This window comes from Aquarana catesbeiana, unplaced genomic scaffold, assembly GCF_042186555.1.
Source record: "Aquarana catesbeiana isolate 2022-GZ unplaced genomic scaffold, ASM4218655v1 unanchor225, whole genome shotgun sequence".
NCBI classification, from domain to species: Eukaryota; Metazoa; Chordata; class Amphibia; order Anura; family Ranidae; genus Aquarana; species Aquarana catesbeiana.
In genome coordinates, this window is record NW_027362652.1 from 793964 (window position 1) to 818167 (window position 24204).

Below are 24204 nucleotides of genomic sequence, written 5' to 3' on the forward strand. Positions count from 1 at the left end.
CCGACAGACTAAAGCCGGCTGACAATCCGATCGTGTGTGGGCCTCCCCGGACTTTTAGCGGACTTTCAGCAGACTTTTCCAGCCGCAAATCTGACGGACTTTAGATTTGAAATATGCTTCAAATCTTTACGTCGTAACTCCGCCGGACCCAGAAATCCGCTCGTCTGTGTGCTAGTCCGACGGGCCAAAACCCACGCTAGGGCAGCTATTGGCTACTGGCTATCAACTTCCTTATTTTAGTCCGGTGTACGTCATCACGTACGAATCCGTCGGACTTTTGTGTGATCGTATGTAGGCAAGTCCGTTCGTTAGAAAGTCTGCCGCAAGTCCGCCAAAAGTCCACCAAAAGTCCAACAAAAGTCCGTCAAAAGTCTGTCGGACAGGCTGTCAGACTTTTGTAGACGAAAAGTCCGACCGTGTGTATGCGGCATTAGTATAAACACAGCTTTTCTGTGAAGCCCTCAGAGGTTTGTTAGAGAACCTTAGTGAATAATCAACATCATGAAGGCCAAGGAACACACCAGACATGTCAGGGTTAAAGTCGTGGACAAGTTAGTTGTGGAGGGTTAGGTTATAAAAAAATATCCCAAGCTTTGACTATCTCACGGAGCACTGTTCAATCTATCATCCGAAAATGGAAAGAGTATGGCACAACTGCAAACCTAGCAAGACATGGCCGTCCACCTAAACTGACAGGCTGGACAAGGAGAGCATTAATCAGAGAAGCAGCCAAGAGGTCCATGGTAACTCTGGAGGAGCTGCAGAGATCCACAGCTCAGGTGGGAGAATCTGTCCACAGGACAACTATTAGTCTTCACTCCACAAATCTGGCCTTTATAGAAGAGTGGCAAGAAGAAAGCCATTGTTGAAAGAAAGTCATAAGAAGTCCTGTTTGCACTTTACGAGAAGCCATGTGGGGGACACAGCAAACATGTGGAAGAAGTTGCTCTGGTCAGATGAGACCAAAATTTTACTTTTTGGCCTAAAAGCAAAACACTATTTGTGGCGGAAAACTAACACTGCACATCACCCTGAACACACCATCCCCACCGTGAAACATGGTGGTGCAAACATCATGTTGTGGAGATTCTTTTCTTCAGCAGGGACAGGGAAGCTGGTCAGAGTTGATGGGAAGATGGATGGAGCCAAATATAGGGCAATCTTAGAAGAAAACCTGTAATGCCGTGTACACACGACCGGACTTTACGGCATACTTGGTCCTGCGGACTGGAGTCCGTCAGACAATTCGATCATGTGGGGGCTCCAGCTGACTTTTTTTTCCCAAAAGTGAAAATGATACATGTTTCAAATCTTTTCGACGGACTCGAGTCCGGTCGAAAAGTCCGCTCGTCTGTATGCTAGTCTGACGGACAAAAACCGGTGCTAGGGCAGCTATTGGCTACAGGCTATCAACTTCCTTGTTTTAGTCCGGTCGTACGTCATCACGTACGAATCTGTCGGACTTTGGTTGATCGTGTGTAGGCAAGTCCGTTCATTCGGAAAGTCTATTGAAAAGTCCGCCGGACAAAGTCTGCCGTAAAGTCCGCTCGTGTGTAAGCGGCATTAGAGTCTGCAAAAGACTTGAGACTGGGGCGGAGGTTCATTTTCCAACATTTTCCAAGCATATTCATGTGTTAGAATGGCCCAGTCAAAGTTCAGACCTAAATCCAATTGAGAATCTGAAAAATGCTGTTCACAGACGTTCACGACAATCTGACAGAGGTTGAAGTATTTTATAAAGAATGGGCAAAAATGTCACTCTCTAGATATGCAAAGCTGGTAGAGACATCCCCAAAAAGACTTGCAGCTGTAAATGTAGAGAAAGGAGGTTCTACAAAGTATTGACTCCGGGGGGCTGAATACAAATGTACGCCACACTTTTCACAAATTTATTTGTAAAAAATTTTGAAAACCATTCATCATTTTCCTTCCCGTTCTCAATTATGTGCCACTTTGTGTTGGTCTATCATATAAAATCCCAATAAAATGCATTTATGTTTTTGGTTGTAACATGACAAAATGTGGAAAATTTCAAGGGGTATGAATACTTTTCATAAGTAATAATACTTTTCATAATAAGGCACTGTATGTTCTCAGTTTTACGCTAGTGTCTGATGGTGATGGACCTTTTCTCCTTCATGAAGAATTTAAGTTCAGTAGTTAATTTTTAATTCTATTTAAATCCTTCAATCAACACCTCACTGTCTTCTAACACCTTTACAGAAGCAGTGTATCCGGGTTGGTGCAACCTCAGTAAAACCTTGGCAGCCGTACCAGGACCCAATGCTGTAAAGACAGCCTGTATTGTTGTTTCGGGCACTGGATCCTGTGATGGGGGGGCTCACATTGGCACTTGGTGCAATTTGTGAAGTTATCTGTAGGGTGCTGTATAGGTCCAGGGCTGTGTTTCAACATTATGGGACCCAGTCCCTGAAGACCCCTTAAGGCCCACCATAACGGGCGAAGCTTGGATGTTATATACAGTACTGAGATGTGCACAGTAAAAAAAAATGTGTTTTGTTTCATTTTAGATTTATTCGTTAAGTCAATCATTTGATTTTGTCATATTTGTTATGTTAGAAAGATTTGTTATCGGAATTTGTTTCATATATTTGGATTCGTTTCGTATATTTGTTGTTCTGAATCGATTTGCATTTTCTGCAGTTATTTCAGAAGACTAGCTATATTCGTTTTAGGTGTTAATTCAATATTTCGGGAGATTACCTATGCACTCTAAAGCCGCGTACACACGATTGGACTTTCCGGCGGGAAATGTGTGACGACAGGCTGTTGGCGGAAAATCTGACCGTGTGTACGCTCCATCGGACAATTGTTGTCGGATTTTCTGCAGACAAATGTTGGATGGCAGGTTTTAAAATTTTCACGGACTAATGTGTGTTGACGGATTTTCCGAGCGTGTGTACACTAGTCCGTCGGACAAAAGTACAAACACGCATGCTCGGAAGCAAGGACGAGCCAGATGCGGTCGGTCTTGTAAACTAGCGTTCATAATGGAGAATTAACATTCGTGACGCGGCAAATTATGAAATCCGAAAATGCAGCACACAATTCTCTTCTTCTTTAATGGGATAATAATGAAGCTGCTTTGCTGGTGATACTGATGGAGTTATTGCAAACACATTTTCAAAGGCTTTTTTTTTCTAGTGATATCAAGAATAATATTATTATGCTTTTCTTTTTTTTTTTTTATTTGGGCAAGTTACCACAACACCATTATCCCGTAGTTTTTAATCTCAAAGATACAACTATGTTGGTGTCCCTTGTCAATTTTACATTGTATTTTTTTAAATGTAACTGCCTACTCCCAAAATGTCATTTGAAGTAAAACACATAGCCAAGTATTATTCTATACAATTTTTTTATTGTGCATTAAAAAAAAATAAAATTAGACATGCTATCTGCCAATAGAACTTAACCAAAAAGTGCATTCTATGCATCCAAAAATATAGAAAATATGCAAAATCAAATCATTATTCAACCAAAAAAATTAGGGCTGTTACTGATTAAAATTTTTGTGTTCGATTAATCTTTTTTTTTTTTTTTAATAGATTAATCGACTAATTTCGATTGATTTTAACGCACATACAGATCCAACTACTTTTAGCTGATTTAGCACCGTTGTTATGGCAACATCTGAAGCCGGACATAGCGGGGCATAGCTAGGACGTCACACGTCATAAACTCAGCCTCACTGTGCCCATAATCTCAGCCTTACCGTGCCCAAAATCACAGCCATACCATGACCATAATCTCCGCCTTACTGTGCCCATAATCTCAGCCTTACCATGCCCATAATGCAGTCTCACCGTGCCCAAAATCACAGCCATACCATGACCATAATCTCAGCCTTACCGTGCCCATAATCTCAGCCTTACCTTGCCCAAAATCACAGCCTTACCGTGCCCATAATGCAGTCTCACCGAGCCCATAATCTCAGACTTACCGTGCCCATAATCGCAGCCTCACCGTGCCCATAATCGCAGCCTCACCGTGCCCACAATGCTGTCTCACCGTGCCCATAATTCTGTCTCACCATGCCCATAATCGCAGCCTCGCCGTGCCTATATTGGCAGCCTCACCATGCCCATAATACAGTTTCACTGTGCCCATAATGCAGTCTCACTATGCCCATAATGCAGTCTCACCGTGCCCACCCATAATCGCAGCCTCATAGTGCCCATAATCACAGCCTCACTGTAGTCAGTGCCTGTGCCTGGATTACACAGTTTGCGGGCATCTCCCGCTGTGTGTCTCGGAGCTGAGTGAAAAAACTTTGGCTGCGCTGTGAGAAAAGTCCCGCCCTTCTCCTAGATCAGCTTGTGTGATAGACAGAACACTGCGTCTGTAAATCAACACTCACCAAACTTCTACTAACATGAAATTAGCAGAAGGAGCCCAAAGGGTGGCACTAAAGAGCTGAAAAACAATGAAGTACGTCACTACCTTCGTATTTGTTGGCCAACAATTGTGTGGCCGTGTGTATGCAAGACAAGTTTGGGCCAACGCCCCTCAGACAAAAGTCCACGGCTTTGTTGGCCAACAATCTGATCGTGTGTACGAGGCTTTAGTCATCCCTCCTAGTCCAACCCACAAAGAGAAATTGGATGATATTGACTGGAGTAAGGAATGGAATGAAATTCATTTCGGATTCATTCATTATGTTATGGTTCAGAGATTCTGATGGATCCACCTTCCCCCAACCCAATAAGTAGGAATTATCTTTCACTTTTATACCTTACTGTATTTATTGCAATATGTTTCCATTTCATAAGTAGCACATTTTTTATAATGATAAAAAATGTGAGTGTAGAAAGAATCGTCTGATTATCCAAGAGACAAAGACTACCGCGCCGCTCTCATCCAAATAAAACAAAAGGATCCATTATTTTGGATGCTTCAGACTTTAAAAGAGAAGTATGGGGTTAAAGGGGTTGCAAACCCTTGTTTTTTTTATTTTTTTATTTCAATAACAAACATGTTATACTTACCTCCACTGTGCAGTTCATTTTGCACAGAGTGGCCCCGGTCCTCCTCTTCTGGGGTCCCCCGTCGGCGCTGGTAGCTCCTCCCCGCATCAAAAGCCCACGTTGGAGAAGGCTCTCCTAAGGTGGACACCCGTGCGGGCACGCTCCCCAGTCTTGCTTCTGTGTCCATTCACACTGAATGCAGGACTCGCCCCGCCCCCCGGCACCCGCGTCATTGGATTTAATGGACAGCAGCAGGAGCCAATGGCTGTGCTGCTATCAATCTATCCAATCAAGAGCCGAGACGAGGGGTAGAGAGGGAGAGCGCGTCTCCGCCGTGGGAACGAATGGGCTCAGGCGAGTAAAACGGGGGGGGGGGGCTGGTTAGTGTCAGGAGTTTTTAATGCATAGGATGCATTAAGGTGAAAAAAAAACAAGGGTTTACAACCCCTTTAAGGTTTTTTCCAGAATCATACTTACCTAGCTGGATGCAGCATCAGTCTGTTCCCCGCCAGCTCTAAGACGGAGAACTGAGTGATCTAACACCGCCGATCAATCGGTTCTCAGAGCTCTGTGAGCAGAGAGCTGCTGACTGTCAGTCTCCAGCTCTCTGCCCTGCCCCCCCCCCCTCCTGCGCTCACTGGAACGCTGGGCTGTGGAGGTGTGGGAGCAGCTGGCTCAGGCTCTCAGTGGTTCACAGAGAGGCTGAGCCGGGTGACGGCCCAGGCATGTGGGCGGATCCCAACCATATGGTCATGTATCTTGCCGGAGCCTGGACTGGCTCTGTGACATCGGCTAATGAGCTTTGGCTGCACTTCTCCTTTAACAAAGGGCTCAAACTATCGCATCTTGTCATCTGAAAGTAACAAATGAATTTGTTGTTTTTGTTATCATTTTTGGGGGATTCGTTATTGTAATTCAGAGATTCGAGTACATCTGAATCTCCGAATAATGAAAATTGTAATGAAACTAATTGCACCAGTCCTGTGTCGTGGACAGGTAAGAGAGAGTCACCCTGTACCTCTGACCGTTACTGTGTGAACTGGAATTTGTTTGGAATGTATTCACTTATGGTGTAAACTTTTCAAATTTGGTGCTAGAATTCAATGACTTAGGTGGATGACCAGGTGTTACATCACACCACTGGGCGCTCAGCACTTCCGCCCAGAGACCTTATAAGGTAATCAGGTGCTTCCTCCCACCCTTTCACCACTAGGATTCATTGTAGGACTGTCTACACCCTACTTCTTCCAGACCTACTTACCCTATCTCCAGCAGCTTACTCCATGAGTACCCCACAGGGGAGTACCCTCACTTGTAGCTATGGTGGAGACTAGGTGAAAGGGAGCCAATTCTAAGTAGACTGTGCACTAGGCAAATTACATTTCGTTGCCTCTTTTTTAAAATTTTTACAGTACAGGAGTACAGACCCCTCTAATTTTCTGCTATGTATTTTGGGGGACCTTTGGAGGGGTTTGTGTGTTGTTCCTTTTTTTTTTTTTTGGCTGGCAATGAAATGTAATTTGCCAGCAATTTAACCACTTGCTTACTGGGCACCTAAACCCCCCTCCTGCCCAGACCAATTTTCAGCTTTCAGCGCTGTCACACTTTGAATGACAATTGCGCGGTCATACAACACTGTACTCAAATGAAATTTTTATCATTTTTTCCCCACAAATAGAGCTTTCTTTTGGTGGTATTTGATCACCTAAGGGTTTTTTATTTTTTGTTAAAACAAATAAAAAAAAAATAAATACAAAACCGTTTTATATTTTGTTAATACATATTGCAAACAGGTAATTTTTCTCCTTCATTGATGTACGCTGATGAGGCTACACTGATGGGCACCGATAGGCTGCACTGATGGGCACTGGTAGGCTGCACTGATGGGCACCAAAAGCCTGCCTTGATGGGCACCGATAAGGCAACACTGGTGGGCACTGATGAGGTGGCACTGGTGGGCACTGATGGGTGGCACTGATGGGAGGCACTGAAGGGCATTGATAGGTGGCACTGAAGGGCACTAATAGGTAGCACTGATAGCTGGCACTGATGGGTGGCAGCAATGGTCACTGATGGGTGGCCGTGATGGGTACTAATAGGCAGCACTGCTAGGTGGCACTGATTGGCACCACTGGTGGGCATTGATAGGTGGCATTGGTGGGCACTGAGAGGTGGCACTGATGGGTGGCACTGATGGGATGCACTGAAGGGCAAAAAAAGGTGGCACTGAAACGCACTAATAGGTAGCACTGATAGCTGGCACTGATGGGCGGCAGCGATGGACACTGATGGGTGGCAGTGATGGGTACTGATAGGCAGCACTGCTAGGTGGCACTGATTGTCACCACTGGTGGGCATTGATAGGTGGCACTCATTGACATTGATAGGTGGCACTGATTGCTGGCACTTATGTACTGGTGGGCACTGATTGGTGGGTACTATGGGCACTGATTTGTGGCACTGGTGGGCATATATGAGGTGACTTCGCCTCTTCCTCTTCGGGACCGATGTCCCTTACACAGAAGCCAGTGATTGGCTTTTTTTTCTCCTCACGCTGTCAGCCTGAGAAGAAAAAAAAAAGATCTTCTGTTTACATCACGTGATCAGCTGTCATTGGCTGACAGCTGATCACGTGGTAAGGGGTCGTGATCTGTGATCACCCTAGACTCGCATTGTCTCGGGTGATCACAGCGCGCGCCACGCGTGCCCTTCAGGGGGGCATGGCGAGCGTGCAAAGGGGAGGACGTCTATTGACGGCCTCCTGGCAAAGCAGATCCGCACTGTAGTCGTCATTCGGCTATAGCGCGGATCTAAAGGGGTTAAACTGTGTCATTTTTTTCCTTGGTAAATGTCACTGTTGCCGTAGCACCGTTTACAGCAAAAATAAGTAACAAACTTTTGCGTAGAATCCCCCCAATATTACATACCAGACCCTTTGGAATTGATTTACTAAAACTGGAGAGTGCAAAATCTGATGCAGCTGTGCATAGAAATCAATCAGCTTTCATTTTTTTGGCATAGTTTAGTTCAAGGGTAGGCAACCTCTGCACTTTGTTGATATCACAAATCCCATCATGCCTCCGCCTCTAGGAGTCATGCCTGTGACTGTCAGGGTCTTGCAGTGTCTCATGGGAATTGAAGTTTCACCACAGCTGGAGGGCAGAGGTTGCCTACCCCTGGTTTATTTGAAAAAGCTGAGGTTACAAGCTGATTGGTTACTATGCACAGCTGCACCAGATTTTGCACTTGAGTCTAGTATGGATTTTAAGGGGGTTCCTCACACACACAAAAATGCATGAGATCCCCTCTGGAATTCCCTACCAGACCCTCAATCTGTGCATGTAGCCTGGCTGGCCAGGAAAGAGAGGATGAGTGAGCTTTTTTTTTTAATCAGTATTAGTTATGGGTTCAACTCGGCTGAATACCCATTTAGTTCGGCCATTCTCCAAGTCTTCAAACAAGCAAAATTCAATCTGAACCTCGACTGAGATGAAACCTGGAGCCCATTCCTAGTGCCCAGTGTAGTGGTCCCTTACACTGGTGCTCGATAGGAGAAAGACCCCCTTCTATCAGTGGTCAGTGTAGTGGTCCCTTACGTTAGTGATCAATAGGAGAAGGACCCCCTTATATCAGTGGTCAGTGTAGTGGTCCCTTACATTGGTGACCAATGGGAGAAGGACCCTTTATATCAATGGTCAGTGTAGTGATCGCTTACATTGGTGACCAATGGGAGAAGGACCCCCTTATATCAGTGGTCCCTTACATTGGTGCTCAATAGGAGATGGACCCCCTTATATCAGTAGTCGGTGTAGTGTTCCCTTACATTAGTGATCAATAGGAGAAGGACCCCCTTATATCAATGGTCAGTGTAGTGGTCCCTTACATTGGTGCTCAACAGGAAAAAGACCCCCTTCTATCAGTGCCCTTATATCAGTGGTCAGTGTAGTGGTCCCTTACATTGGTGACCAATGGGAGAAGGACCCCCTTCTATCAGTGGTCAGTGTAGTGGTCCCTTACATTGGTGACCAATGGAAGAAGGACCCCCTTCTATCAGTGGTCAGTGTAGTGGTCCCTTACATTGGTGACCAATGGAGAAGGACCCCCTTATATCAGTGGTCAGTGTAATGGTCCCTTACATTGGTGACCAATGGGAGAAGGACCCCCTTCTATCAATGGTCAGGGTAGTGGTCCCTTACATTGGTGATCAATGGGAGACGGACCCCCTTATATCAGTGGTCAGTGTAGTGGTCCCTTACATTGGTGATCAATAGTAGAAGGACTCCCTTATATCAGTTGTCAGTGTAGTGGTCACTTACATTGGTGACCAATGGGAGAAGGACCTCCTTACAGATCATTGATGCCAGTTGTTACAGTTACAAAAATTGTTCATTGCTCAAGGAACCCCTAGAAACATTTGGAGGAACCCTGGCTGAGAAAGGCTGGATTAGGCAGTAATGGAAGTGGAGATGACCCATCTATAGGGATTAGGGTTGCCACCTCATCCCTTTAAACCCGAACACATATTAATTACACAGGTTCTGAGGCTGATTAAGGTGGTAATTGAACTCACTTGGTGCCTTATCTGTATTAAATTAGCCTCAGAACCTGTGTAATTCATATGTGTTCAGGTTTAAAGGGATGAGGTGGCAACTCTAATAAGGATATACAGTACATACACACACGGCACAAGGCCTTGTTCACACTATGAGATGTTTCTCAGGGCTGCAGTTCCTCTGACTTCCACAAGATGGTGATCTCGCATCTACGCAGACAGGAAGTCTCTATGGAAGACAGGAAGTGATGTCAGGTACATACAGGAAGTAAGTTTAATACAGGCAGGAAGTTCCATGTGATACCAAGTGGAAAGAAGACGTTGCTGGAACTGGAAGGAGGTAATAAGATGTTATTTCTCTTCTGTTTATTGAAAGACACAACCAGACCTTCATGATGGATGGGTTTGTTGTCACCGCCTGCAGGAGCAGGGCACGGGGTGCAACCAAATACACAACCTAGAGGTGACCCCCTGCTGGTGGGAAGCCCCCATCTGCAACACAACCCTTCGTTTTGTTTGCCTAGCACTCAGTAGTGAGGGCCTGGGAATTGTTTATTTGCTCTTTTTTTTTGTTTTGTTAGATGGGATTTTGTTCCGCTCGATGGATTTCTTTGTCTTCATTCAACTGCGGTGCTGGGTGACCGATCGCATACATATAGATTTGGGTAGTTGTTTCCCTCCCCCCCGCAGCATTGTCATGGAGCGTATGCAGTTCCCTACTATGGTGGGATTAACCACTTCAGCCCCGGGACCATTTGGCTGGCCAAAGACCAGAGCACTTATTGCGATTCGGCGCTGCGTCGCTTTAACTGACAATTTCGCGGTCGTGCGGCGTGGCTCCCAAACAAAATTGACGTCCTTTTTTTTTCCCCCCACAAATAGAGCTTTCTTTTGGTGGTGTGTGATCACCTCTGCGGTTTTTATTTTTCGCGCTATAAACAAAAAAAAAGCGACAATTTAAAAAAAACGCATTTTTTTTTTTTTTTGCAATAATAAATATCCCCAAAAAATATATTAAAAAAATTTTTTTCCTCAGTTTAGGCCGATATGTATTCTTCTACATATTTGTGGTAAAAAAAAAAAAAAATTGCAATAAGCGTTTATTGATTGGTTTGCGCAAAAGTTATAGCGTCTACAAAATAGGGGATAGTTTTATGGCATTTTTATTATTTATTCTTTTTTTTACTAGTAGCGGCGATTAGCGGTTTTTTTTTGTTTTGTAACTGCGACATTATGGTGGACAGATCGGACACTTTTGGCGTGATTTTGGGCCCATTCACATTTATACAGCGATCAGTGCAATTAAAAATGCATTGATTACTGTGTAAATGTGACTGGCAGTGAAGGGGTTAACCACTAGGTGGCGCTGTAGGGGTTAAGTGTGTCCTAGGGAGTGATTCTAACTGTGGGGGGGGGGGAGGGGCTGTGTGTGACACGACACTGATCACCGCTCCCGATCACAGGGAGCAGAGGTCAGTGTCTTTAGACAGAATGGGGAGATGCTTGTGTACATTAGCATTTCCCCGTTCTTCCTCTCCGTGAGGCGATCGCGGGTATCCCCGCGAACATCGAGTCCGCGGGACCCGGGATCCTACTCGCGGAGCTTGTGGCGTCCATCTTCGCTCCTCTTGCTTCCGGGGCAGCGGACTCCGGCTCTGTGACTGGCTGCGTGACGTCACTCCCGCACATGCGCTCGTGAGCCGTCAGTCACGGAATTAGCTAGTGAAGAAACAGCACGGAGGGCCGTTTCTTCAGTGCATGCGCCGATGACATCATCGGCGCACTACAAGGTAAATATCATCTAAACCGCGCACGTTTAGGAGATATTTAGAGTACCTAATAGGTAAGCCTTATTATAGGCTTACCTATAGGTACAACTTCCGCAATGGGGATATACAACAACTTTAACTGCGACAGAGTGGTGACCCTTTGACAGACGCGTACCACTGCAAGACCTGGCATTTATAACACCATGTTCACACTTATGAGGTGTGGGAAACGCTGCGATCTGTGCGTGTTTCCCGCACAGCATTGCAATCGCACTGCCCTTGCAATCTGCTGCAGGTGTCAATGCAAAGTTAACCACACCCCCAAATGCAGGTCGCAAGCACAGTGCGTTTGCTTGCACCGGATTGCATGGTACTAAACAACCATGCGATCTGGTTCGGCGTTGCTCCAAAAAAGGTGTATGCACTTTTTTGGTGTGATTTGAGTCTATTCAAAATGAATGGGCTCAAAGCACACCGGACTGACTTGCATGTGAATTGCACTAGAATGCGGTCCCTTTGCGATTGGTGTGAATCGAGCCTTAGGCCAGTGTTTATAGGCGGATCAAAGGTGTTTACTCACCACTGGATGGAGAACTACAAGTCCTAGGTTTGTCTTGGGGGACTGTGAGTAATCGGGTTTGCACACAGGTATTCCCTTGCCCCAAGTGTTTCCCCCTCCCTCTTGATTGTGTCTGATATTGAATGATCTTTCCTGCCTTTTCTGGGGGTTTAGGGGCTGGAAATTTGTAGGGCCATGGTCTCCAAACTCTGGCCAGATGCGGCCCTTTGCTTGCATATTTCCAGCCCTTGGGGCACTATTGCTCCCGCTGACACCAACAATGGGGCACTATTACCCTCACTGACACTAACAATGCCAGGACATTTTCTACTCTCACTGGACTCACCCCCCCCCCCCCCCCCCCCCCCCCCCCCCCACAATATATGAAGGGCAGTAAACTTGGCCTTTTTGTTTTAGAAAGTTTGGAGACCCCTGCTGTATTGAGTATTTTTCTGTGTATGTTGCTTTAATGTACTGACATGGAGCTCAGTCACAAAGTGCGAGGGGGGGTAGCCATTCAAGGTTGTTGTGGGTAGGGTTGCCACCTTCTCTTCAAGCCAAACCTGAACACTTTAGCAGCGCATGGCTTTTTTTTTTTTTGAGTATACACTATAAGATTGTAAAACACCTGGGACACTATTGGTGGCCACAAGGAGAGTAGGAATGTGGCGCCACATATCACGCCACAGCGAACGGTGCATGTGGCCGACTTATGAGTGTTTATGCACGGAATGCAGGGGTCAGATATGTGCTGGGGGGGGCGCTTTGGGAGGGGAGAGGGCTAGTGCTAGCAGGGGGCATTTGATGTGCTGAGGGGAGAGGGCTAGTGTTGGGGGGGGGGGGGGGTATAGTCAGATATGTGCTTTGGGAGGGGAGAGGGCTATTGCTTGCAGGGGGGGTTGAATGTGGTTTGGGGGTTGCTTTGGGAGGGGGGTGGCTAGTGCTGGGGGGGGTCAGATATGTGGTGCTTTGGGAGGAGAGAGGGCTAGAGCTGGGGGGGCGCTTTGGCAGGGGAGCTAGCAAGTGGGGAGGGGGGCTTGGATATGGGCTGGAGGGAGCTTTGGGAGGGTAGAGAACTTTTGTTAGTGGGGAGTGAGATATGTCCTTGGGGGGGATGCTTTGGTAGGGGAGAGAGCTAGAGCTAGCAAGGGGGTCAGATATGTGCATTGGGAGGCTAGAGGGCTAGTGCAAGATGGGGGTGGGGGGGTCGGATATGTGCTGGGGGGGTGCTTTCAGAGGGAGAGCTAGTGCAAGGGGGGTTGGATATGTGTTGGGAGGCGCTTTGGGAAGGGAGAGGACTTGTGCTAGAAGGGGGTGTGAGATTTCAATCCTCTCCCCTGCCAAAGCATCCCCCAATCACTACATATTTTTTAAGTTGTTCTCCTTCCCAGCCACTCTGTCCCCCTCCCATGTCCATCTACAGAGCATATAAAATTTTCTACAGACCTCGATCAGCGTGTGTCCCTCCTCCCCCCCCTCTTCCTCCTTTGTGTTTGTGTGTGTGTATAAATAGAGCCGAGGAGGAGGATGCAGCTTTGATCTACTCTGCTGTGAGTGAGACAGGCTGTTGTCTGGGAGGGGAGACATACATTAGATGGTCGAGCAGACTTGTCACTCTGCAGTCCAGTCTGAATAATGTGTCCAGGTCTCAGGGACATGGAAACCCAAACACATAATTCAAAAAGTGGACTGTCCGGGTGAAAACCGGACAGGTGGAAACCCTAGATGTAGACGGTGGGGGAGTCATCCCTTACCAGTGCAGCGGCAGTGAGAATTGGGTCTCGCCACAGCTAGATCACTTCTATCAGCCTTATCTTCAAACTGCCAAATTTGTTTGCCACATCTCTGCAGATTCCTCTGTTTGGTCACAGCAACATTTACCGCTAGTGAACGAACGCAGGCGCCAGTCTGGAAAGGGGGGGTGGGTATGTATCTTTAGGGGGGCTCTCCCTATCTGCAACAAGTTATATCAATCATGACCAAGTCATGACAGGCGGGTCGTAAGGTGGCAGGGCTCCCCATCACTAGGGATCCTAAAACAGTGTGTGCTTTCTGTGGGGGGACAGGGATGTTTTCACTGATGGAGCCACTCTGCTCAGACTGCCAAACTGCTCCAGTCCAGGCCTCTGTCCCATCCTCGTATGCAAGCAATGCAGGCACATCTTTTTGACACCCTTTCCCCTCCGATGGAACGGTTTGTTTCTTGCATTGAAAAGGCTCTGCCGAGCAGACCCGCTAACAAGCGCCCTCTTCCACCTGAGTCGGTGTCTGATGAGTTAGATGGCAAGAAGCCTACTCCTATATTGGATCTCTTCTAAGGTGGATACCTCCTCTCCTGCTTTAGATAGTGAAGAGGAGCTACCAGAGGCTACTTTGGTGCACAAGAAGGAGCTGGTCTCTCATCTTCAGCTTGGAATTATAAAGAGAGGCGATTCCCCATCTACTTCGGCAGATTCCCAGGTCTCCTATGGGACTCGCAAGTGAAAACTTTTCCAAAGTTTTTCCATATGACCCCTTTTTTTTGGACGATTTTATTTACAAGACTTGGTCACGTACAGCTAAGTCATTTACCTTGCCTAAATGTTTCTCTGTGTGCTATCCTTTTTGAGGAGGCGTTTCTCAAAAAGCGTTCTTACTCCTCTCAATAGTAGACCCTCATATTTCAAGACTTAATAAAGAGGGGAATTCCGTCTGAGGAATGCCCCTCTTTTGGGGACCCATCGTACAAGAAGGTGGAAAGCACTGCATGTTCTATGTATGCCGTGTCAGGCGCCTTATTCTGCCCGATCCTCGTTTTTGGCCTGGTTTCCCAGACGCTGGCCAAATGGGCAAAGTTATTGTGCCGGGGTCTGGCTTCAGAGCAGTCTCCTCTGCTATATGAAATTGGCAGATCAGTTGGTTCAAGGTTTGCAGTACTTGTGTAATGAAGCCCTGGATTTCGGCCATCTGTTCTCCCAGCAGACGGCTTCTGCTGTTTTGCTGCATCTGCTTTGGCTCACGTGCCAGTCTACAGATCAGATGACCAAGTAGGTTCTGACTGAGATGCTCTATGCAGGCAGTCATCTTTTTGGTATATCTGTAGATTACATCATCAAGAACATCACAGATGGCAAGAGTACCTTTCTACCTCAGGTGCAGAAGTAAAAGGACACACAGCGGAAGTCCTGCCCTTTCTCTGCTCAGAAAGGCCTTTGTCCAAGGTTTCTGTTCAAAGGACGAGTCCTCAGAGCCCACCATCTCCTCTGACCCCAAAGCTTCCCAGCCATGGAGAAGCCCACTGCCGCATGAAGGTACATCCCCCACCTCCCCATTCCAAAGTAGAGGGAGGCCTTCTTTTTTATGCAGATAGCTGACTCTCTCTCATCCCAGACAAATAGGTTCTGAAGGTGGTCTCTTCCAGTTACAAAATAGTTTGTCCTTCCCTCCAGTCCCTTTCTTTCTATCTAACTTGCATCTTTTCCCACAGCATCTGGCTGACCTTCATTCAGTGGCTGAAGGACCCTTGGCTCAGGGAGTGATTACCCAGCTTCCATCCTCCAAAAAGTTCAGGGGCTTCCATTCCAATTGTGGCTGCGAAGTTCCCACTTGCGCTGTAAGGAGGGAATCCTGCAGACCCCAATGTAATGGGAAACCCTGTGGACTCTGATGTCGGGGAGAATTTTGGTGACTGTGGTCCACAGTGTTCCCCTTACATCAGACTCCACAGATTTCTCCTTTACGTCACAGTCCATACTGTTCCCTTTTACATCACGGTCCGCAGTGTTCCCCTTTGCACCATAAAGGGGAACCCTGCAGGCTCCAATTTAAAGGGGAACTCTGTGTTGCGTTATATTACCCTGACCTTCATGTCAATGTAGAATCTTGTCTTTTGCTCTTTGTTATACTTTAAACATGTTGCTAATAGCACAGGCTACATGTTTGTAGCTTAAATATTGATATTTGCACTGAAAACAGTAATTTTATGTTTTTTTTTTTAAATTGTCATTAAAAAAAAAAAAAAATTGTCTCTGTCAGTAAAGTTAATGTTTTGTGTCAGTAAAAAAAATTGATGCCGTCAGCACATTTTTCGGCATCCTGTCAGTAAATTTCACTTGGCAACAATGATATGGGGGGTTTGACACCCCTAGGGTGTGTTTTTTTTGTTTTGGTTGCACTTAGTATCCTGCTCCTGTTGGTGGTGACATCAAATCCATCTGTCATGAAGATCTAACTGTGTCCTTCAAAGAACTCCGAAAAGGATTTTACAGTGGATACAAAAGTCCTGCTTTTATAATTGTACCCAGTAACCCCTCCGTCATGTCCGTCCTCTTCCTCCATAGTGACTGTGATGTCTTTTATCTCCAGCAGATGATGATACACACATATATAGTGTGGAAACCTAGATTAACCCCTTCAGGGGCAGAACATTTTCCCCTCAAAGCTCCTCCTCCCAATGTCCCCCCCCCGTCCAGATTCAGCACATTCTATGACGTCACACTGACCTCACATATCCTGAACCCAATGTTCCTCCATCCAGAGTCAGCTAATCCTATGAGATCACAATGACTGCACAGCTCCTCCTCTCAATGTCCATCTATCTGGCTTCTATGTCTTTTTTTTTGTGATGCTTTTCGAATGTGGGCTCACTCTTGGCATCATCACCTGCAAAGCAGTACTGTTGGACCTGCATTGTATGTAATGATGTCAGAATGCCTGCGACAAGCTTTTAAGCTATGTATTATGTGAGTAAATTATGCCTCATTCCTCCAATGGGACTTTAACAAAATGGAGACCTAACTGGTGAGGTGCGGAGGATTGTGGGAATTTAATTTTGATTCTGCTATTTATGTTCAAATACAGAGTGTTGCTCTTGTGAAGTCTGGAGATCATATGACCATCACTGCTCCTTCCTTTCTGATAGAATAGAGAAATAAAAAGAAGATTCTAGAAGGCACCCTCAAGATCACAGAGCTGCTGACAGGAGAGGTGAGTGGTGCTGGGAATTCTGGGATATTATCCAGTAACAGACAAGGGATGTGTCTGGATGGTGACTGTATCATTGTGTGTGTCAGGTTCCTATAAGGTGTCAGGATGTCACTGTCTATTTCTCCATGGAGGAGTGGGAGTATTTAGAAGGACACAAGGATCTCTACAAGGAGGTCATGATGGACAATCAGCCGCCCCTCACATCACCGGGTAAGAGGAGACTTTATTGTAAAGGAGAGAGCAGTACGGAGGGTCCACCTAGATCCCCCATCATCTGATAAACACATAGAAACAATGTATTCAGTCAGTGTGTGTGTTTCCTACAGATGGATCCAGTAATGGGAACCCACCAGAGAGATGTCCCCGTTCTCTGTATTCCCGGGATTCCACACAGGAAGGTCACACCATCCTTCACCATCATCAGGTAGATGAGGAACAGTCACTGATTGTTATGATTTATTTACAGCATGTTTGGTACAATGAATTCTTAATTATATATTCAGAGTGGAAGCCTTGGGAGTGTTGTTAAAGAAGAGTTTAAAGAGAAGGATGAGGAGTATGGTGTGATGAAGGAGCTTTTTGAAGGACACAAGGTTATGATGGAGCCACCTAATACCAGGAAAACACCAGAGAGATGTCCCCGTCCTCTGAATTTCACACAGGAAGAGCACACCATTCCTCACCATTATCAGGTAGATGATTGACAATTATTGATAGTTGTGATCTATACACAGCATGTTTGTTACAGTGAATGTTTTATTATATATTCAGAGTGGAAACTTCGGGGATTATAATATTGTTGTTAAAGAAGAGTATAAAGACGAGGATGAGGAGTATGGAGTGATGGAGGAGTTTTCAGAAGGACACAAGGATATGATGGAGCCGCCTAATACCAGGAACCCACCAGAGAGATGTCCCCGTCCTCTGTATTCTCGGGATTCCACACAGGAAGATCACACCATCTCTAACTATGACAAGGTTGGTGGGACGGAGCATCTAGAACATGGACTTGTGGAGACTATGTGTGGATTTTTTTTTTTTTTTTTTATGTGATGTCACAATATTGAAGCTTATAGTTTACAGATGATATTTTCTCTCATTCTCTTAATTTAGGGTGAAGATCTAAAATATATAAAAGTTGAGGTTAAAATAGAGGAAGAAGAGACGTATGTGAGGGGTGATCAGCAGTCTATGGAGGAGGATGGAATAACAGAGACATTAATAGAGGAGGACACTCCTACAGAGATCAGCACAGGTGGGTCATTAACACTAAATACATTCCTCCACCCATACTGCTCACTGATTGGTCCGGAGTAGGGCAAGAACTGGGTGATATCAGCCTGTAATACCCTGGTCACTTTCCTGAGCTGTGTTCCTCAGCCTGTATTTCTCTCGGATAATATTCCTTTTCTGTGCTGCAGACACAATTTATGTATCTAGAGTAGATTTATGGTTAAGCTGGCAACAATATGTTGACTTTCACCATAGGCATTGCTTGACCTTGGCACCTGAGGAATGTGCCTTGGGTGTTCTGCCTCATGCCCGGGTCTAGTAAGATCTCTGACAGAACAAGTCTCCCAGGGTTAATTGCTCTGTTATTTGCTGGCTGTGCCGGGTGGAGGGATATGTCTGTATAGTCTCAGATCCAATCACTGAGTGCAGTCTCAGGAGATGGGTGGCAGCAGTGTTGGACTTCTACGGCTTGTCTCAATTAAGTAAACATTTAAGCTATCACCAGTTACTTAATATCAATATTGTGAGGCTGGACTATTACACTATATAGTTTATAGTGCATATAATGTAGTCCTGACCCCTGCCATATTAACTCTGTGTTGTACTTTGCATACTCTTGAACCCTGCACTATATTGCATAATCTATGTTGGCATTATGTAGTCCTGAACCCTGCACTATATATTGTATCTTGTGCATTACATAGTCCTGGTACCATATAGTCCTAACTGTTGTATGTTACATAGTCCTGACTTCTGCTCTCTCCCCTCTACCCACTGCTATATATAAACATAATATGTATTCTCTTTTCTTACACCCATTGTATACCAGGTGGACATTTTACATCTGATGATTTGATTGGAGCACAGACTTTTACATGATCATAATAATGTGATAACATCCTCAAACGTTGGAACCTTAAACAGAAAGTGATAATGAGGGAGGAGTCAATAACCCAATGATGGTGGTCTTCAGGATCAGTCCAGTCTTCATCTTGGTTGTTCTCCCCCCATCCTCACTCTCTGACCTCTGGTGGGGCTCAGCCCCGCTGTTATTCATGACTAAATCATGGACTAAATAAGGAAGTGCAGGACTTCTTGTTTTGGGAAGATGGCAATGAGTGATAGAGGGGGTGGGGACACTCGTCCTATAATCCCCTCATCACTGTCACTCCTATAAAAGACAGTTCTCGTTGTTTCCTCACTCTCTGACTAAGGTCCATGAATAAAGAAATGAACTGGTAGGAGATCAGAGGACCCATTTACTAGTTACCTTGAGGATGGAATTGTAAGATCCTCAGAGACAAAGCTGCCTGATGTGGGGAGAGTCCTGGTTTAGGGTAACCAATCTGCTCATGTCTAGTAATAATCTTTTTATTTCTATTTTAGTAGGACGGAAGATGAGGAAAACCTCAGAGGATTGTCTCACTTTGTCTCCAGACTGTAAAGTAGAAGATGAGGACATCACACAGTATAGTCCAGGAGAAAACCCGACTACCTCAAATGTCCATCCGGCACCACACAGTGTAGATGGACCATCGTATTCCTCTTATCCTGAGGAACCTCAGACTGTGAGGGATGGTGCCGTCCTTCCAACAGATAAGAGGTTTTCCTGTACTGAGTGCGGAAAGAGTTTCCGTTATAAATCCAGTCTTAATGTTCATAAAAGATCCCACACAGGTGATAAACCACATTCCTGCCCTGAGTGCGGGAAATGTTTTTCAAAGAAGTCCCGTCTTTCCAGACATCAGAGATCTCACACAGGGGAGAAACCATTTTCCTGTCCTGAGTGTGGGAAATGTTTTTCAGCCAAGTCATATCTTAACGATCATAAGAGATTGCACACAGGTGAGAAGCCGTATTCCTGTCCTGAGTGCAGAAAATGTTTTATGAGAAAAGCAGAACTTGTCATACATCAGAGGTCTCATACGGGGGAAACGCCATATTCTTGTTCTGAGTGCGGGAAATGTTTTTCAAGGAAATTCAATCTTTATGGACATCGGAGATTGCACACAGGTGTAAAGCCATATTCGTGTTCTGAGTGTGGGAAATGTTTTGTACAAAAATCAGAACTTGTCAGACATGAGAGATCTCACACGGGGGAGAAGCCGTTTTCCTGCTCTGAGTGCGGGAAATGTTTTTCACAGAAGTCCCATCTTTACGCACATCAGAAATTGCACATAGATGAGAAGCCTTATGTCTGTTCTGACTGCGGAAAATGTTTTTCACAAAAAAGCAATCTTTACAGGCATCAGAGATTGCACACAGGTGAGAAGCCGTATTCCTGTCTTGAGTGTGGGAAATGTTTTTTATCGAAGTCCAACCTTATTAATCATCAGAGATTGCACACAGGAGAGAATATGTATTCCTGTTCTGAGTGCGGAAAATGTTTCGTACACAAATCAGTACTTCTTACACATCAGGCGTCTCACACGGGTGAGAAGCCGTATTCCTGTCCCGAGTGCGGGAAATGTTTTTCACATAAGTCCGATCTTAACAAACATCAGAAGTTGCACACAGGTGAGAAGGTGGATTCCTGTTCTGAGTGCGGGAAATGTTTTATGCGAAAATCAGAGCTTATTACACATCAGAGATCTCACACGGGGGAAAAGCCATACACCTGTCCTGAGTGCGGAAAATCTTTTTCGCGGAAGTCCAATCTTTACAGACATCAGAGATCTCACACGGGGAAAAGCCGCATACCGGTTCTGAGTGAGGGAATTGTTCCTCAGTGAAGTCCTGTCTTCCTGTACATCAGGGATCCCACACAACCCTCGAGGTGTATTAGTGCCTTGAGTGTGGGAAATGTCTTCTATATGAATGTTGCTGGACATCAGAGCTCTCATGTGGGGAAGAAGCACACCCTGATATACACCTCAGATATACTCCATGGCTGATCTTCATCATGTAAGAAACAGTTCATAAGGAGATCAGAGATCACCAAAGACATGGATGAAGTGTTGTACTGTGTTGGTCAATGAAAGCAGTAGAAAAATAAAAATGGAGTCGTTATCTTTTGTGGGGTAACCTTTCACTAACATTTAGAGGCCTATTTAAAAAAGAAAAAAAAAGACTGACCAGCATTCAGCCAGCCATCAGATATTATTTTTTGTTCCATAAAACTTTTATTGAAAAATAACCAGGAGAACCGTACAAAAGCAAGAAAACCGCCCAATGTGGTTAAGTATATATCGTACATAAACACATCTCAGTGTCGTAAATGAGTAGAATAGACCTCAATACAATGTAATGACTTAGTTTTGGTGATATAGTACAAAAGAGAAAAGAAGAAAAAAACACCAACAAAGCCCTAGCAGTAACTTTGAAAACTAGTCAACACCCAACCGTACGAACCTAAACATACATGTTATTGGTTGGGCCCATGTAGTTGGTATATCAAGTTTTAAAAGGGCTTGTGGGTAAGTAGGTAGAGAGGTTGATGGTCACAAATGTGGCTTAAGTAGCGTGTCCGATTCACATCAGGTATATGGAGGGGGAGAGGGAGAAAGGGAGGGGAAAAAGGGGGGGGAGGGGGGGTGTAGATAGCGTCAGGTAGACAGGGGGGAAACTTGGAGCATGGAAGCCCTTGGGGGATATTGGCCAGCTTGCTATTTTGGCTAGTGGGGCTGAACTGGAATTTTCCCTGAGTGGGGGTGTAGCATAGGAACTAAAAAAAGATCCTTCACAGAGGGAGGTGCTGTTTATAAAGGTCTGAGTCCTTAAACAGGACCCAACATGTCCAAGTGGAAAGGTACGAGGTCATGGTTTCTCTGCTCGTGTGTACCAGTTCTCCCACCTGGTCTATACGGTGGAACCATTCAGTGAGTCCCAGAGACTTAGTAGAACGCCAGTACCTGGGAATAAGCGTTTTGGCTGCATTCAACAGCTGAAGAGTAAGGGATCGTTTATAGTTGGAGGGTGGCATGTCTAAGTGGTGTAGCAGAAAAGTGGCTGGTACAAAAGGTAGGTCCTGGTCTGTGATCGCTGAGTGGATGGCATCCCAGAAAGGGCTTATCCGAGGGCAGGACCACCATAATGTGTAAGAGCGTCCCTTTGTCGATTTGACAGCGCCAACATATGTCCATGGCGGCAGGAAAGATGGCATGGAGGTGTGTGAAGGTGTGGTACCAGCGACTACATAGTTTATAGTTAGTTTCTTGAATATTAACATTAGGAGATCCTTTAAGGACTTTGAGATCCATGCGGGACCAGTCTTCGTCGGTGAGATCTAGCTTTAGATCCCTAATCCAGTGATGGCGAACCTTGGCACCCCAGATGTTTTGGAACTACATTTCCCATGATGCTCATGCACTCTGCGGTGTATTTGAGCATCGTGGGAAATGTAGTTCCAAAACATCTGAGGTGCCAAGGTTCGCCATCACTGGCCTAATCCATGCCACCGTTGCAGTCTCTTTGTCTGGGGAAGAGGTAGGGAACAACATTGCTTAGATCTAGGAAACCAATAAAAAATTTTCATTTGAAATATTATTGTAACATTAAAATATTGTTTGTATTTCATTTCATACAGTGATATGCTATGATCGTCATATTCATCTAGTGGCTGTTCCATATCAGATGGAGATCGGGACGCAAAGGGGGCTTTCATTGCAACTCTTGTCCAACACCCCTGGTAGTGGTAACAGGAGGTGTGAGGATACAGAGTGGCACAAGGGCTGATGTAGTGGGCAGTGCCAGCTATTGGCTGCAGGGTACAGATGGCCATGGATCTCCAGACAGGCACCAGAGACCGGCACGCTGTGACACTTGATCAGCAGACAGGACCGAATCCAGAACATAAGCCAGAAAGGTCATCAACAGATGGACAGCAAAGCATAGGAACGTCAAGCAGAGTCAGGATAGGAGCTGGGCTTTTCTTAACCACTTCCCGCCGGCCCACGTCATATGACGTTCTGGGCTTTGACCCCATATCTCACTATTAAGAGGACCTGTCATGTTATATTCCTATTACAAGGGATGTTTACAATCCTTGTAATAGGAATAAAAGTGATCAAAAATGTTTTTTATTTTTCAAAAAAGTGTCAAAATAAAAAAAACAAAATATAATTATCAATAAAAAAAAAATTTTTTTTAAAGCGCCCCTGTCCCCGATGTGCTCGCACGCAGAAGCGAATGCATACGTAAGTCCCGCCCACATATGAAAATGGTGTTCAAACCATACATGTGAGGTATTGCCGCGAACATTGGAGCGAGAGCAATCATTTTGTCCCTAGACCTCCTCTGTAACTCAAAACATGTAACCAGTAAAAAAAATTTCAAGCGTCGCCTATGGGGATTTTTAAGTACCGAACATTGGCGCCATTCTACGAGAGTGTGCAATTTTGAAGCGTGACATGTTAGATATCTATTTACTCTGCGTAACTTCATCTTTTTTTAAAACACAAAACTGTTTTTTTCCCAAAAAAAACGCGTTCGAAAAATTCCTGCGCAAATACCGGGTGAGATAAAAAGTTGCAACAACCGCCATTGTATTCTCTAGGGTCTTTGCTAAAAAAACATATATAATGTTTGGGGGTTCTATGTAATTTTCTAGCAAAAAAATGATGATTTTTACATGTAGGAGAGAAGTGCCAGAATTGGCCTGGTAAGGAAGTGGTTAAAGTAGCAACATTGCCACTAGATGGCGTTGACGGTCATAGGAAATCACTGTTTTAATTAAAATATGGCCAGAATTGGTCACGACTGGTATTTTTTTATGAATAGACCTCTTAGTTTCCTTCATCATGCATGCAACATTTTCCATTTATAAATCAATAAAAAACATTCAAACAGCACGTTTTTTGTTTTTGTATCCCATTTCACAGACGAAATGTACATGCATAAATGTTTTCCGAATAGACCCCTAAATCTCAGGCGATATTTAACCACTTTAGCTCCGGAAGGTTTTACCCCCAGGCCATTTTTTTTTTTTTTTTTGCTATGCAACACTGGCTTACTTTTAACTGACAATTTCACGGTCATGCGATGCTGTACCCAAACAAAATGTATATTTATTTTTTCACACAAATAGCGCTTTCTTTTGGTGGTATTTGATCACCTCCTGTGTCTTTTTATTTCTTATATAAACGAAAGAAGACCGACAAATTTGAAAAAAAAGCAATATTTTTTTTTTTACTTTTCTGC

The 24204-nt window shown here is 45.0% G+C and overlaps 1 protein-coding gene across 1 annotated transcript in view; it reads left to right on the top strand.

Annotated features, from left to right (window-relative positions):
* Positions 1-21560, top strand: part of LOC141121571 (uncharacterized) — a 166091-nt gene extending 144531 nt beyond the window's left edge. The window contains exon 13 of the mRNA XM_073611206.1: positions 20125-21560. Within this exon, the coding sequence (XP_073467307.1) occupies positions 20125-20798 (674 nt within the window). The 3' untranslated portion in view covers positions 20799-21560. The remainder of the gene's footprint in view (positions 1-20124) is intronic.
* Positions 21561-24204: the final 2644 nt, after the last annotated feature.